General features: G+C 42.9%; 2 protein-coding genes across 6 annotated transcripts in view; both read right to left on the bottom strand.

Annotated features, from left to right (window-relative positions):
• Positions 1-1,712: 1,712 nt before the first annotated feature.
• Positions 1,713-6,323, bottom strand: LOC130403947 (low choriolytic enzyme-like). The gene is made up of 10 exons (XM_056608499.1): positions 6,229-6,323; positions 6,008-6,131; positions 5,474-5,519; positions 5,020-5,091; positions 4,730-4,891; positions 3,473-3,590; positions 3,106-3,284; positions 2,712-2,793; positions 2,483-2,613; positions 1,713-2,089 (listed from the first exon to the last, which is right to left on the bottom strand). The coding sequence occupies exons 2-10, from the start codon at positions 6,074-6,076 to the stop codon at positions 2,082-2,084; spliced, it is 867 nt and encodes a 288-aa protein (XP_056464474.1). The 5' UTR covers positions 6,077-6,131; positions 6,229-6,323; the 3' UTR covers positions 1,713-2,081.
• A 4,772-nt stretch (positions 6,324-11,095) lies between these two features.
• The window catches only part of pacsin3 (protein kinase C and casein kinase substrate in neurons 3), a 22,307-nt gene continuing 21,744 nt past the window's right edge, over positions 11,096-11,658 (bottom strand). For all 5 annotated transcript variants that reach the window (XM_056607360.1, XM_056607361.1, XM_056607359.1 and 2 more), the window contains one exon: positions 11,096-11,658. This exon is cut by the window's right edge and continues 609 nt beyond it. The gene's annotated coding sequence lies outside the window, so the exon portion shown is untranslated.

The raw sequence follows: 11,658 nt of genomic DNA, 5'->3' as shown, positions 1-11,658 counted from the left end.
GATCATTACATACGTTGTCATTTAAGACAGTTTTAATGCATACCTGGTTGTTGGGTCCATTTAAATTTGTATAGCAAGGCAAGGCAAGGCAACTTTATTTATATAGCACTTTTCATACACAAGGCAGACTCAAAGTGCTTCACATATGAACATTGTCATACAATCAAATTAATTAAAAATTAATTAATAGAAAATAAAACATATGCAGACAAGGCAGTAGCCTAGTCCAAGGTTAAAATTGTAATAGTCGATTTAAGTTGAATTAATTTAATTATTTAAATGGTTTGACTTTCAAAAAATAATGATGACAAGAAGCCCAACACATTGAGCCATATATATATATATGGGGAAGATGGTTTGATCTTTTTCTGGTATTATTTCAGTTCAGGGCAGTTCTCAATATGTGCTGATGTTGGCCTATAACAGCAACGCTGGATTTAGCTTTCATGAAATGAAATTCAGTAAGAGTAGGGGATTAGCTTTCATGAAATAAAATACACTGAAAGTGGAGTATGTGGGTGTGTTTTATGTGTGCTATGATGCATATTTGACACTTCCTTCCAAATAATAGGCCTGTATTTAGAGGGTTAGGCTTATCTATTTAAGACCATGGTATAGTTTACTCGTTTTTATTTTAAAATACATTGAACTAAAAATATATACTTATTATGTAGGGTTCTTTGGCTCAAAACAAATAAGCAGTAGCCTGACTGCTATGTTCAAGGCAGTATGTTTGTATGTTCATCGTTTAATTGCACTATAGGCTTTTTGTACCGTCCTGTTTTGATCAGTACATGCCAATGTAGCTTTTGCACAAGACAAGCCGATGCACTTCACCATGTTGATAAGAGCATTAAAATGCGAAAAATTAATTGGACAAAGAAATCGAGGGATATTTAGCATAGAAAAAAATCTGCGATTTATCGAGATTACTCGCGGTTAAGTTAACTATGACATTAATGCGATTAATCGCGATTACATTTTTAATCGCTTGACAGCACTAGTTCACATACCTTCTCGCTTTCCTCGAAACGGTATGATAGTATTGTCTATTGTCCAATAATAGCACTGTATTCTCTATATAAAGTTATGGTTAGACAAAAAGATCTCAATATCTTTAGATATAGCACATTTCCTCACATTCTAAATCATGAATGTGTCGGCCCACCAAAAAAACGTCATAATCACTGAATGTATATTATTCCTGTGACTATTTTGATATACTTATATATGTATCCATCTGGGATAGATTTTTGCATATTTCTTTTCATCATCTAGGCTTAGCTGAGGCAGTTCTTAAACTGAAGAAAGTGTTGATAGTTTGTTGTTGAGGTCAGAAATGCTGCTAAAATGTGGATACAGTTTCGCTTCCTTAATTTCCTTTTTGGCTGCAACCTCAACAGGTCCATCTTATAGCATGATGGCAGTTGACTATGACATCACTGGTTTCGCTACAGACCAGTTCTGCATGCATGCATACACTGTTCACACACACACACACACACACACACACACACACACACACACACACACACACACACACACACACACACACACACACACACACACACACACACACACACACACACACTACTGCACGCACACACGCTTAGGCCTAACTGCAAAAATATCAAACTCATACACACACAAATATCATATCATAATTGAACATAATCGTACAGGGTTGGTTATTGCATTTATATGCAAATGAATGTTGATCTTGCAAGCCAGGTTTATTTTTTTTATCAGCATTTATTAATTAAGTCTTAAGACAGTAAAGGGGGGTGGGGGAAGGGGGGAACCTCAATGTCATCCCTAAGAAGTCATTCCAAACAAAGCAAGCCCGTAAAAAAACCCATGAATTATTTCCCATTAGAATACAAGATGGAAGTCTTCCAAGGACAATTAGTGGGATCCATCTGCGCTGGATTTAGTAAAGGGAATAACAGAAGGGAGGGAAGACCAATGCTATAGTCCCAGCCCTTGGAAAAACCTGTTGATCCCATTAGCTTTTAAAAGTAAAGGAGAGGGTGTAAGCAAGTGCATCGTCCATCAGAGCATTGTATCCTGTCTTCAACTCACTAGTCACCTGTAAGAGAACATCATAACACGTTATGCATGGTAAATGGATTGCATTTATATCGCACTTTTCTAACCGGAGGCCACTCAAAGCACTTTGTAATATTGCCTAACATACACCCATTCACACACCGACGGCAGTGTCAACCATGCATGGCAACAGACAGCTCGTCAGGAGCAGTCAGGGTGTGGTGCCTTGCTAAAAGGGTAACCTCGACACTCACACTGGGAGAAGGCGGGGATCGAACTAGCGACCTTCCGGTTACCAGCCAACACGCTCTACCTCCTGAGCCAGATGCTGCTCATTAGACAGAGAAGCTTTGAATCTGTTGCTCTACAGACCACCTCGTTTGATTGACGCTGATCTGCTGCCTGTTGGTGTCGTATCGGTATTTTTACTCACTGCACTGGTAGAGTTGATTGAGCCGTTCGATGTCGTTGCCACTCATCTCGGTGGCTTGTCCGATGACTGCCGTGGAGTCGGGGGTGGGGACGATGGTGGGCAGAACTCCGTACTGCTTGGAGAACGCGTATCTAGGCAGAAGATGAACAAAAAGTAGCATACATGATCATACATTATAATAGCATTTGAATGGATGCACACATGGGGTCGCGCAGGCACACACACTGACCTGCCGTAGTGCATGATGGAGCTGTAGTCGTACGGGGTGCCCAGGTTGTTGGTGTCCACCTTATCGAAGTTGTGCAGGTTTTCTGTTAAGAAAGAGAGACGTGAGACCAAGTACTATGATGTCAATATCATTATATACATACAATTATTTCTAACCTTCTCAATGATAACTAAAACATGAATGTGAGGGCATGGTATTGTGATGTCAATAGTATAGCATGCATACAATTACTGCTAACCGTCTCAATAATAACTTATTCAGGAATTTAAATCACGATAATGGTAAGAAAAATGGAATTGTAATGCAATTAAGTCAATCCACATCCCACTTTCCTTCTTCCATTTCTCTTTCTGTAAAACTAAAGATTAAAAAGCTATTGCTTGGGTGAGCGAACCTGGGTTAACGTTCTTGGTCTGGATTTGGACGTGGTCGTCTCTGTCGGAGCGCGCCTGCTCGTGGTGGAAGCCCAGGGCGTGCAGGATCTCATGCTGGATCACCTCGGGGTGAACGCACCCGCGCTGCTGGATGGAGATCATTTGACGTCTTCCCTGGCGACCTACATAGGACCAGCACCTGTCTCTCACACACACACACACACACACACACACACACACACACACACGCACGCACGCACGCACGCACGCACGCACACGCACACACACACACACACACACAGGCACACACACAGAACATAATAACTTAATAAACAAAACAAAGCAGGTGGAGTAGAATATGTGAGTGCAGCGGTGAGAGCTTCCTACCCGGTGGAAGGATAGATGCTGAGATAGTCCCGATGCCCACGCCTCCAGACGAAGCGAATACAGGAGACTGAGTGGAACTCCACCAGGCTCTGAATGAGCACAGTTCGCTCCTCACTGCCTTCAGACACAAAGAGGGAATGGGATCGGAGGAAGGGTTAGAACACACACATTTTAGTAATTTATTTATGTTCACATTTTACAATAACAAATCTTGAACACAAACACTGGTAGATGCACTCATCAAGCCCAGAATCTCTTTGACATGTCTGATCTCAGTCTATGGATACAGGAAGCAGCGTCTCCTCCATATGTGGCGGCTGCCTATTAATACAGATATGGAGCAGAATTTTGCAAGTGCTTTAGCTTTTGGCTTCGGAATTCCAGCCATCTGCAAACCCCTTATGACGAGTCTGTGGACATGGCCAAGGCTTCCAAATATAAACACAAGTAGTTTGCAGGTGTACCCCAGTTGTGCAATCTCATTTCTGAGAAGTTGGTATTTTGTAACCTTGGCAAGGAATGCCTCCTCCAGACTATAGTCAAACGTACAGCTTACTTCTAAGATGGTGACTTCTCTGCTTACCTCATCAACAACAATAACATCTGGTGTATTGGCTGTCACATTTGAAAAATAGTCAACTTCGTTATTGCACAGAGTGAACATGTCAGATGAAACCCTTGAATGGGTATATACTTTAACGGAGGAAGGTGGGGTATATAAAAGCATGTTCTTAACCAGTAAATCAACAATTCTATCATGTCTGGAAATATACATGCCCTTGTATACATGGCAGCCATTCAGAATATGTGACAGTGATTCTATGGTTGAGTTGTCGTGGTGCAGACAATGAGGAGGAAATCTGTTAGGGTACCACAGAGAGAGATTGAGTCTGGTTGGAAGAACTTGTAATCTGGCTTTAACTGCAAATGTAAGAATATCCTCATCAACTGCATAGTTCTTGAATATTGTGTGAGAAACTGTGTGATCTGCAGTGGGAATACATGCTAGCTTTCCCTGTAGCTTCACACACACACACACACACACACACACACACACACACACACACACACACACACACACACACACACACACACACACACACACACACACACACACACACACACACACACACACACACACACAGAGAGGCGTGGACACACACACACACACACACACACACACACACACACACACACAAACACACACACACACACACAAACAAACACACAAACAGAGGCGAATATTCAGTGACTTACTGTATCTTCTGGAGATTTGAATAGGCACGTAGACATAGCCTCTGGAGCTCTTTGGCCAGGTGCAGCCTTTGGCCGTGCAGGGAGCGGCGTTCCGAGTGGACGTCAGGCCGCTCGTCTGGGCGATGTCTCCATGTGTGATGCGTGGTCCGCTCCTCAGACGCGCTGTAGAAATACACATTTACATAAATCGACCGCACATCACGGCGACCGGACGAGGAAGGACGAGGACGAGGAGAGGACGACGAGGGTCCCTGTTTGCTTCCCGGGGGGATGGCCCCACACACACGTACCCAGTCCGGCGTTTGCAGCCTCGATGTATTCCGTGGCCCCCTGGGTTGCCTCAGTCTCCTCCTCGTAGCTATCTGAAACACATTGAGGAGGCGTTGTCGACAAAGGACAGGAAAGGAAGTTGAGTCTCCTCGTCGGCAGCGATGGTGGGTTAATATCATGATGATGATCTATAGATCATACAGACAAGGGGACGCCACGCCTCAGAGCAGTCCAGGTGAGGCGTCACGCTAAGGGACACCTCGACACGCTAGGAGGAGCCGGGGATCGAACCAGCCGACCCGCTCTACCTTCTGAGCTACTGCCGCCCCTCCTGTCGAAATATATCGTCTCTGGCTTATGTAAAGACTTGTGGGTTGTGTTCCCCTCTACGAATCACAGAGGGAGCCACTGACAGAGCGATGCAGAGCAGGATGGAGGTCACGGCCAGTGTGTCGTTGTTCCAGAACAACTCACCAATTTCGTTTTCATCATCCTCCCCTGATGTGCTGTTTCTCTCACCCTGCAGGGGGGGAAAAACAAATCAACACATGCAGGTTTTTGTTTTGTGTGTGTGTGTGTGTGTGTGTGTGTGTGTGTGTGCGTGCGTGCGTGTGTGTGGATAGGCACAACTATGTTTACCTCTCTGAGAAAGAGGGAGAGAAAGAGCGAGCGACAGAGATAAACAGATAGAGGGGGAGAGAGAGAGACAGAGGGATGGAGGGAGAGACAGAGACAGAGAGATTTTTGGAGAGAGAGAGACAGAGATGGAGGGGGAGATGGAGACAGAGACAGAGACGGGGGTAGGGAGAGAGACATTGATGGAGGTAGAGAGAGAGACAGGGAAAGAGAAACAAAGACAGAGAGAGAAACCGATGGTGAGGGAGAGAGAGACAAAGAGATGGAGGTATAGAGAGAGATGGAGGTAGAGAGAGTGACAGAGAGATGGAGGGAGAGAGAGAGACAGAGAGATGGAGGAAGAGACAGAAACAAAGACAGAGAGGGTCTTACCGAAGGAAGGCAGAAGACAGCACTTGAAGCCAAAGAGAGGACGAGGATGAGATTGGCGAAGGAAACCATGATGAAGTCACTCGAACTTATCTTCTCTTTCGGTCCAAGGATCTGAACAGATTCGCTGAAATCAAAAGAAGAAAGAAGCAGATGAGCACAGCTGTTGTGTCAGTGTCCCCCATGTGCGAGGGGGGGACAGCAAGATAAGGATTTCCCCTTACCTCTTCAGGAGAGTCGAAGGCTGCACACAGAAGCGTCTTGCCCTCTTCTTTTATGGACGCCATGGGTGGACCTCTGATGAATTGGGGGGGTTTCCGTCTGCAAAATCCTCCTCCGTTGTATGAGTGCATGGGTGTGGGCTTGGGTGTAATGTGACAAATGATAACGGTATTTACTCTGAGAGAAAAGTGTCGAAACAATAGAAAATCGAAGCATAATGACCCGTCGAACCAGTACTGCTGTGCGGAGTACGCCCGTATGGAAAGGGTACACGCATGCATGCACACGCACGCACACACAAACATACATACAAATGTACGCAAGCACACAAAAAAATGCGCACACACACACACACACACACACACACACACACACACACACACACACACACACACACACACACACACACACACACACACACACACACACACACACACACACACACACACACACACACAGGGAGAGGGGCTCACTAGAAGAAGCGCCGGCCCCCCCACCTCCATACAGTGCTGTAGAATCCCCTTTTTGGTTCAACTTCAAGTGTTTTATTTTTTTATTTGATCAGAAAAGACGCATGGTCATTCTGTACATTAAAGAAAATGTTAACGTCATAGCCCTTCCCCGATTCAACTGTTTGTCCTCCTGTCTGCCTTTCCTTTGTTCTCCTAACATGTCCTCTGTAACAACATCAGATGGACTGGCGACAAAACACCGTTGCATCATCTTGACGTGGTGGACATAACACTTGTCTTTCACTTGACGTGGTGGACAAAAGGTATCCTTTGGGGCATTCCTCTATGTAAAGGCAGCTTAAGGGAAATATGCATTCTCTAACATGGTGACAAAATAAGCTCATTAAGAAGCATTGTGTTGAACGGGTTTAGGGAGTAAAAGATCTGAAATAAAGAGTTTAAACTTTGAATTTGTCTCTGAAAATATGACCCCCCAAAATATCACAGCATAGCTCACAGCTTTTCATAAAAACCTTTGTAGACAACCTTTCATGAGGGAGATTCTGAGTTAAAAAACCGAAAGCCTTCCGTCCAACCAAGATGCTGTAAAACGTCCCCTACACAGGCACAGTAAACCAAAAACAGATATCCTCACAGCTCAGTAAGTTAGCGACAGGACCTTTACCCTGCAGGACAGTATGATGGTGGCCTACCCTCACATATATCTTAGAGTGCTGCTGATTTTTACAAACTACCTGTTTATCCTGATATTTACGTGGCTTATAAATAAGCGCTCCACTGCAAAACTTAATTATATTTATGTAATATGTTAATAATTGTTAGTGGTTCAAATTCAGTTCCTTGTAGATTAGTACTTTGGCCAATATCATTTTCAGATTTTGATTCTTAAGAAGGCCATAGTATCTGTGAGGGGAGAGATGTTGGTTAGTTTGTATAGGTGGGTGAGCGTCACATCAATAAACAAAATGGCATTTCCCAGAACCTGAAAACTGATCAAGGAAGTGACCAATGCTGGGAACAGGTGGAAAGGCAAGCAACAGATGCTCATTGTTCTCACTACTTGTCAACTCTGAAACAACAATACCCACATTCCCAAACCTACAGGCGTACTTTATAGTACATACGACGTCGCCAATGTTCTGGTGCAGTCACCCACCATTATTATTGACCATCAAACAAAGTAACAACAGATTTCTTCCTTTCACACTATAAGCTCTTTCAGTGTGTTATGAGGAAACAGGGGAGCTGAAAAGGTATTTTGTTCGATTGTTCCTGACAAAGGATGAATGATGAGATGATGAGAGAAACGTGACCTCTGTGACAAACCTTGAGGTGTGGAGGGGACACGTTTTTCCGCCTCCATTAAACGTGTTCTGTAAACATAATTGGGGCCGCCGCGTGCAATGACAAAATGGCTGCCAGTACCACAGATATTGACGTTGCGGGAATATAGGCTCATGAACAGGTTTTTTTTTTTCTAGAAATATATTTGGTGACCACCTAAAGGATTTCAGGGATCACCAAAGTAAAACTGTAGCTGAGAAAATGTTAGTTCAGTTGGATTTTTGGGTGTAATGTGGTTTTGGACAGGCTGTTGGCAATATTTAATAGTTTGTAAATATTAATAATAGTTTGTTTGTTTGTTTGTTTGCAACCATACATGCTGACTTGTTTGATATTGAACTTATATATAGTTCTACCCCTTTCAAACGCTATACTCTAGGGTTTCATAGTAAGGTTTTCATTTTGTGATGAACATAAGACAAGAGTTCAGGGAATAAAAAGAGGAATGAGTGAGTAAAGACATGCATTTGTGCAACGGAGTGAATTTGGAAGGGGAATATAGGAATATATCTTTGCTGTCAGAATGTACAATTTCGCAAAGTCTTAGGTTGCCAATAGCACCCATAAAGACTTCGGATTTGACAACTGGTCAGGGTTCAAAAGACATTGCAGTCTAACAGATGTGGATTCAAAGACCATTATCAAACTAAAACACAAATAATGTTAGGTATTTATTTTCTAAAGTGTGAGCAAATTAACTTATATTACTGGTATAACTGGTATATATTCAGTCTATCTTAGAACTACTTATAAAATGCAATCATCCCTGAAAACACTCCTAACCTTATATTCTGATAATAAAGCTAGTCTGACATTTTGACCATGCCGATTGTGATTTTTTGATAAATGAGGTGAAACAGATCTACATGTAAATCAGTATGTATCCCATCTCCAATCCTGATCCGGTGAGAAATTAGTTAGACTTATTGGTAATTAGTTGTTGCGTTTTGAAGGCCAGTGTGATCCAGGTGAACCAAGTGTGCTAAATGATGAGATTTGTGCTCAGTTTGGCAAAAATGTAAAAACAGTGGAATTGTGGTAAGAGTTTAGCAGTCTGGAGTCTTGTAGTTGATACATGAGCTTCAAGTTTTCAGAATTGTGTGCATAGTTCCATTTTCTGGGTGTATACAATCGAGAAAAACTGTAAATATCTTAAACAGTGATCTTAAATCACTGTTACACGATGTGTTTTTATTACTAGAAGAAACCGGCTTGAGGAACAATGATTTGTCATAATTCAATTTTTTTGTGCTCAATTATACTGCGTGACCTGTGCTTCTGTTTGTTACCACATGTAGTATGTGCATGTCCGTCACTTTGTTACAGGCAGGCAATGGAAACAAACACATCGATTCTTCACTTACATATTTTGCAATCTTCTGAGAGACCAGACATATATAGCATTTCTTGCTTTCAAATGTGAGCTTGACCTGTCAAGCGTACTTACCATCACAGTCATCACAAGATCATTCACTAATGACATTGGCGACAGTCTAGTAAGATACAGTTCTCTTCCAAAGATCAGCAATGCAGTTCACCGAGGAGCTCAGCTTGTGAATGTCTGTAGTTCGTGACACAGGAGGAAGGTGCGGTAAACAATTAACACAACAATCAACAATTAATCGCCTCCCTTGTCCATTCCATTTGGCAACATGTTTGGTAAACAGGTTTTATTTCGCTTGTTTCATATAAATTAATTAATGAAGAGCGCCACCAGAGGGCGCCCACAACACATTTGCCGCCCTAGGACTAGATCGCCGATCAGTTTGCAGTTGCATTTTATTCATAACCAGTCGTTGTCTTGGGGCTCCAGGCCAGCTCGGGGCCCCAAGCAATTGCTTGGTTTGCTTGCCTTCTCTCGACGGGCCTGCATACAATCAATGTTACGTAAAAACGAAAATCATTACAAGAGTGTGTTTAGATCCAAAACAGACATAAGAAAGGAAGACGGTCCATGAAAATGTAAATAGAATATGGTGCGAAAAACAGGAACAAAAATCAGTTGACACAAGTGGAAACTGGAACGTACAGGAAGAATCAAGACTAGTAGGAGGGAACCATAGGAATAAACTGCTAGGGAAATACTGGGACCTGCTACAAACCACAGACAATCTGCCAACAGGGAAACTGAAAGGGCTGACCTAAATAGACCAAAACGAGGTTGAACTTAAAGGCCCACTCTGCAACTTTTTTAGCCAAAATTACATTAAGTATGCAGGTTGAGAGTTATGCTGATGGTTCTGCATCCATTTCTGGGTCGATTGGTGGGTGTGTCATTTACCCATGTCGCCTCTCCAGTGAAAAAGCGCATATGCAACTTGCTCTGTTCGGACCGACACAATCCGGATGTGACGCAACGGATGTATCCTCGAAAATGATTGTAGTTTCGAAAATGCTTTACGGCACAGACACACACCCAAACATGGCACCGGCTAGATATAAACAGCCAGTTGCGAGGCAATTGTTGCATTCATCATGGATCAATCGACTAATGGTACGGCCACACCAACCACGCCTAACTTGTGTCACAAAAATGGTTCAACGCGCCCAACGCGCCTGTGGCTGCGCTAGAGTCCGAGGGAGGAAACCCAAACGCTGCCGTGTTTGGGTGCATGATAGAGTTTAGATCGGGTTAGGGTTAGACACAGCAGGTAGAGAAAATTCAGGGAAATAATACTCAACGTAAAAAATGAGGACATCTAGAGGACAAAACAAAAACTACACATAAAAGTAAGAGGAGTAAAAATCCCTGGATGGATAGGTGTGTGTGTGTGTGTGTGTGTGTGTGTGTGTGTGTGTGTGTGTGTGTGTGTGTGTGTGTGTGTGTGTGTGTGTGTGTGTGTGTGTGTGTGTGTGTGTGTGTGTGTGTGTGTGTGTGTGTGTGTGTGTGTGTCCGTCCAAGACCTGTTTAAATCCAAACTACTTCCTCCCCACTAAAAACACATGTTTTATATTATTCATGCAGAACAGCATTGCTTACCTCTCAATGCGCCCAAAGCGCACCATATGGTTCATAGGAGCTAACAGAGAAACACATTTTCAGTTTTTGTATCAAAGATCAAAATCACTGCAGTAGTTTTCTCAATGGTTTTATTGAGAGGGTACACGGGTTAGCTCCAGCATCGGTGCACAGGGTTAGCAGTGGCCAATATATCACACACACACAAACACACACAGGCACACATCTTGGGAAACAATCTCAAAATGAACTAGAAAACCACTCATGCCCTCGCTCCCTTTTGTCAGTTTAGCAACAAAAAGAAACGGACCAACAAATAAAAGATTAGATTGCCTCAACAAGGAAATATTTTTTTAAACTAAAAACTCATTCATTTGAGTGTGATTGACAACATATATATATATATTTTTCAGATAATAGCAGAAATAGCAGAAGAGGAAGCTGATTCATAGAACAAATCAATCATCACAGAGTTGAACGCACTGCCAAGGCTAAATATCCATCAACAACGTTAAACCTACCATAACTCAACAACTGTTTTTTTACTCTTTCAACAGGTGACCAAAGCAGGTAACATATATAAACACACAACGACCACACCCGGCTGCTTTTAGTTGTCGGGGGTAACCTTCACCGAGCGATGAGACCATGTGATC

Source organism: Gadus chalcogrammus, chromosome 14 (genome assembly GCF_026213295.1).
Source record: "Gadus chalcogrammus isolate NIFS_2021 chromosome 14, NIFS_Gcha_1.0, whole genome shotgun sequence".
Lineage (NCBI taxonomy): Eukaryota > Metazoa > Chordata > Actinopteri > Gadiformes > Gadidae > Gadus > Gadus chalcogrammus.
This window is presented reverse-complemented; position numbering and strand designations above follow the sequence as displayed.

Excerpts from the sequence above, each read along its gene's own strand:
- LOC130403947 (XM_056608499.1), bottom strand. The coding sequence starts at position 6,076 with ATGGTTTCCTTCGCCAATCTCATCCTCGTCCTCTCTTTGGCTTCAAGT. Across the intron at positions 5,092-5,473 it reads GGATGATGAAAACGAAATTG|ATAGCTACGAGGAGGAGACT; the intron begins GTGAGTTGTTCT and ends AATGTGTTTCAG. Across the intron at positions 3,285-3,472 it reads AGCATCTATCCTTCCACCGG|GTGCTGGTCCTATGTAGGTC; the intron begins GTAGGAAGCTCT and ends TGTGAGAGACAG.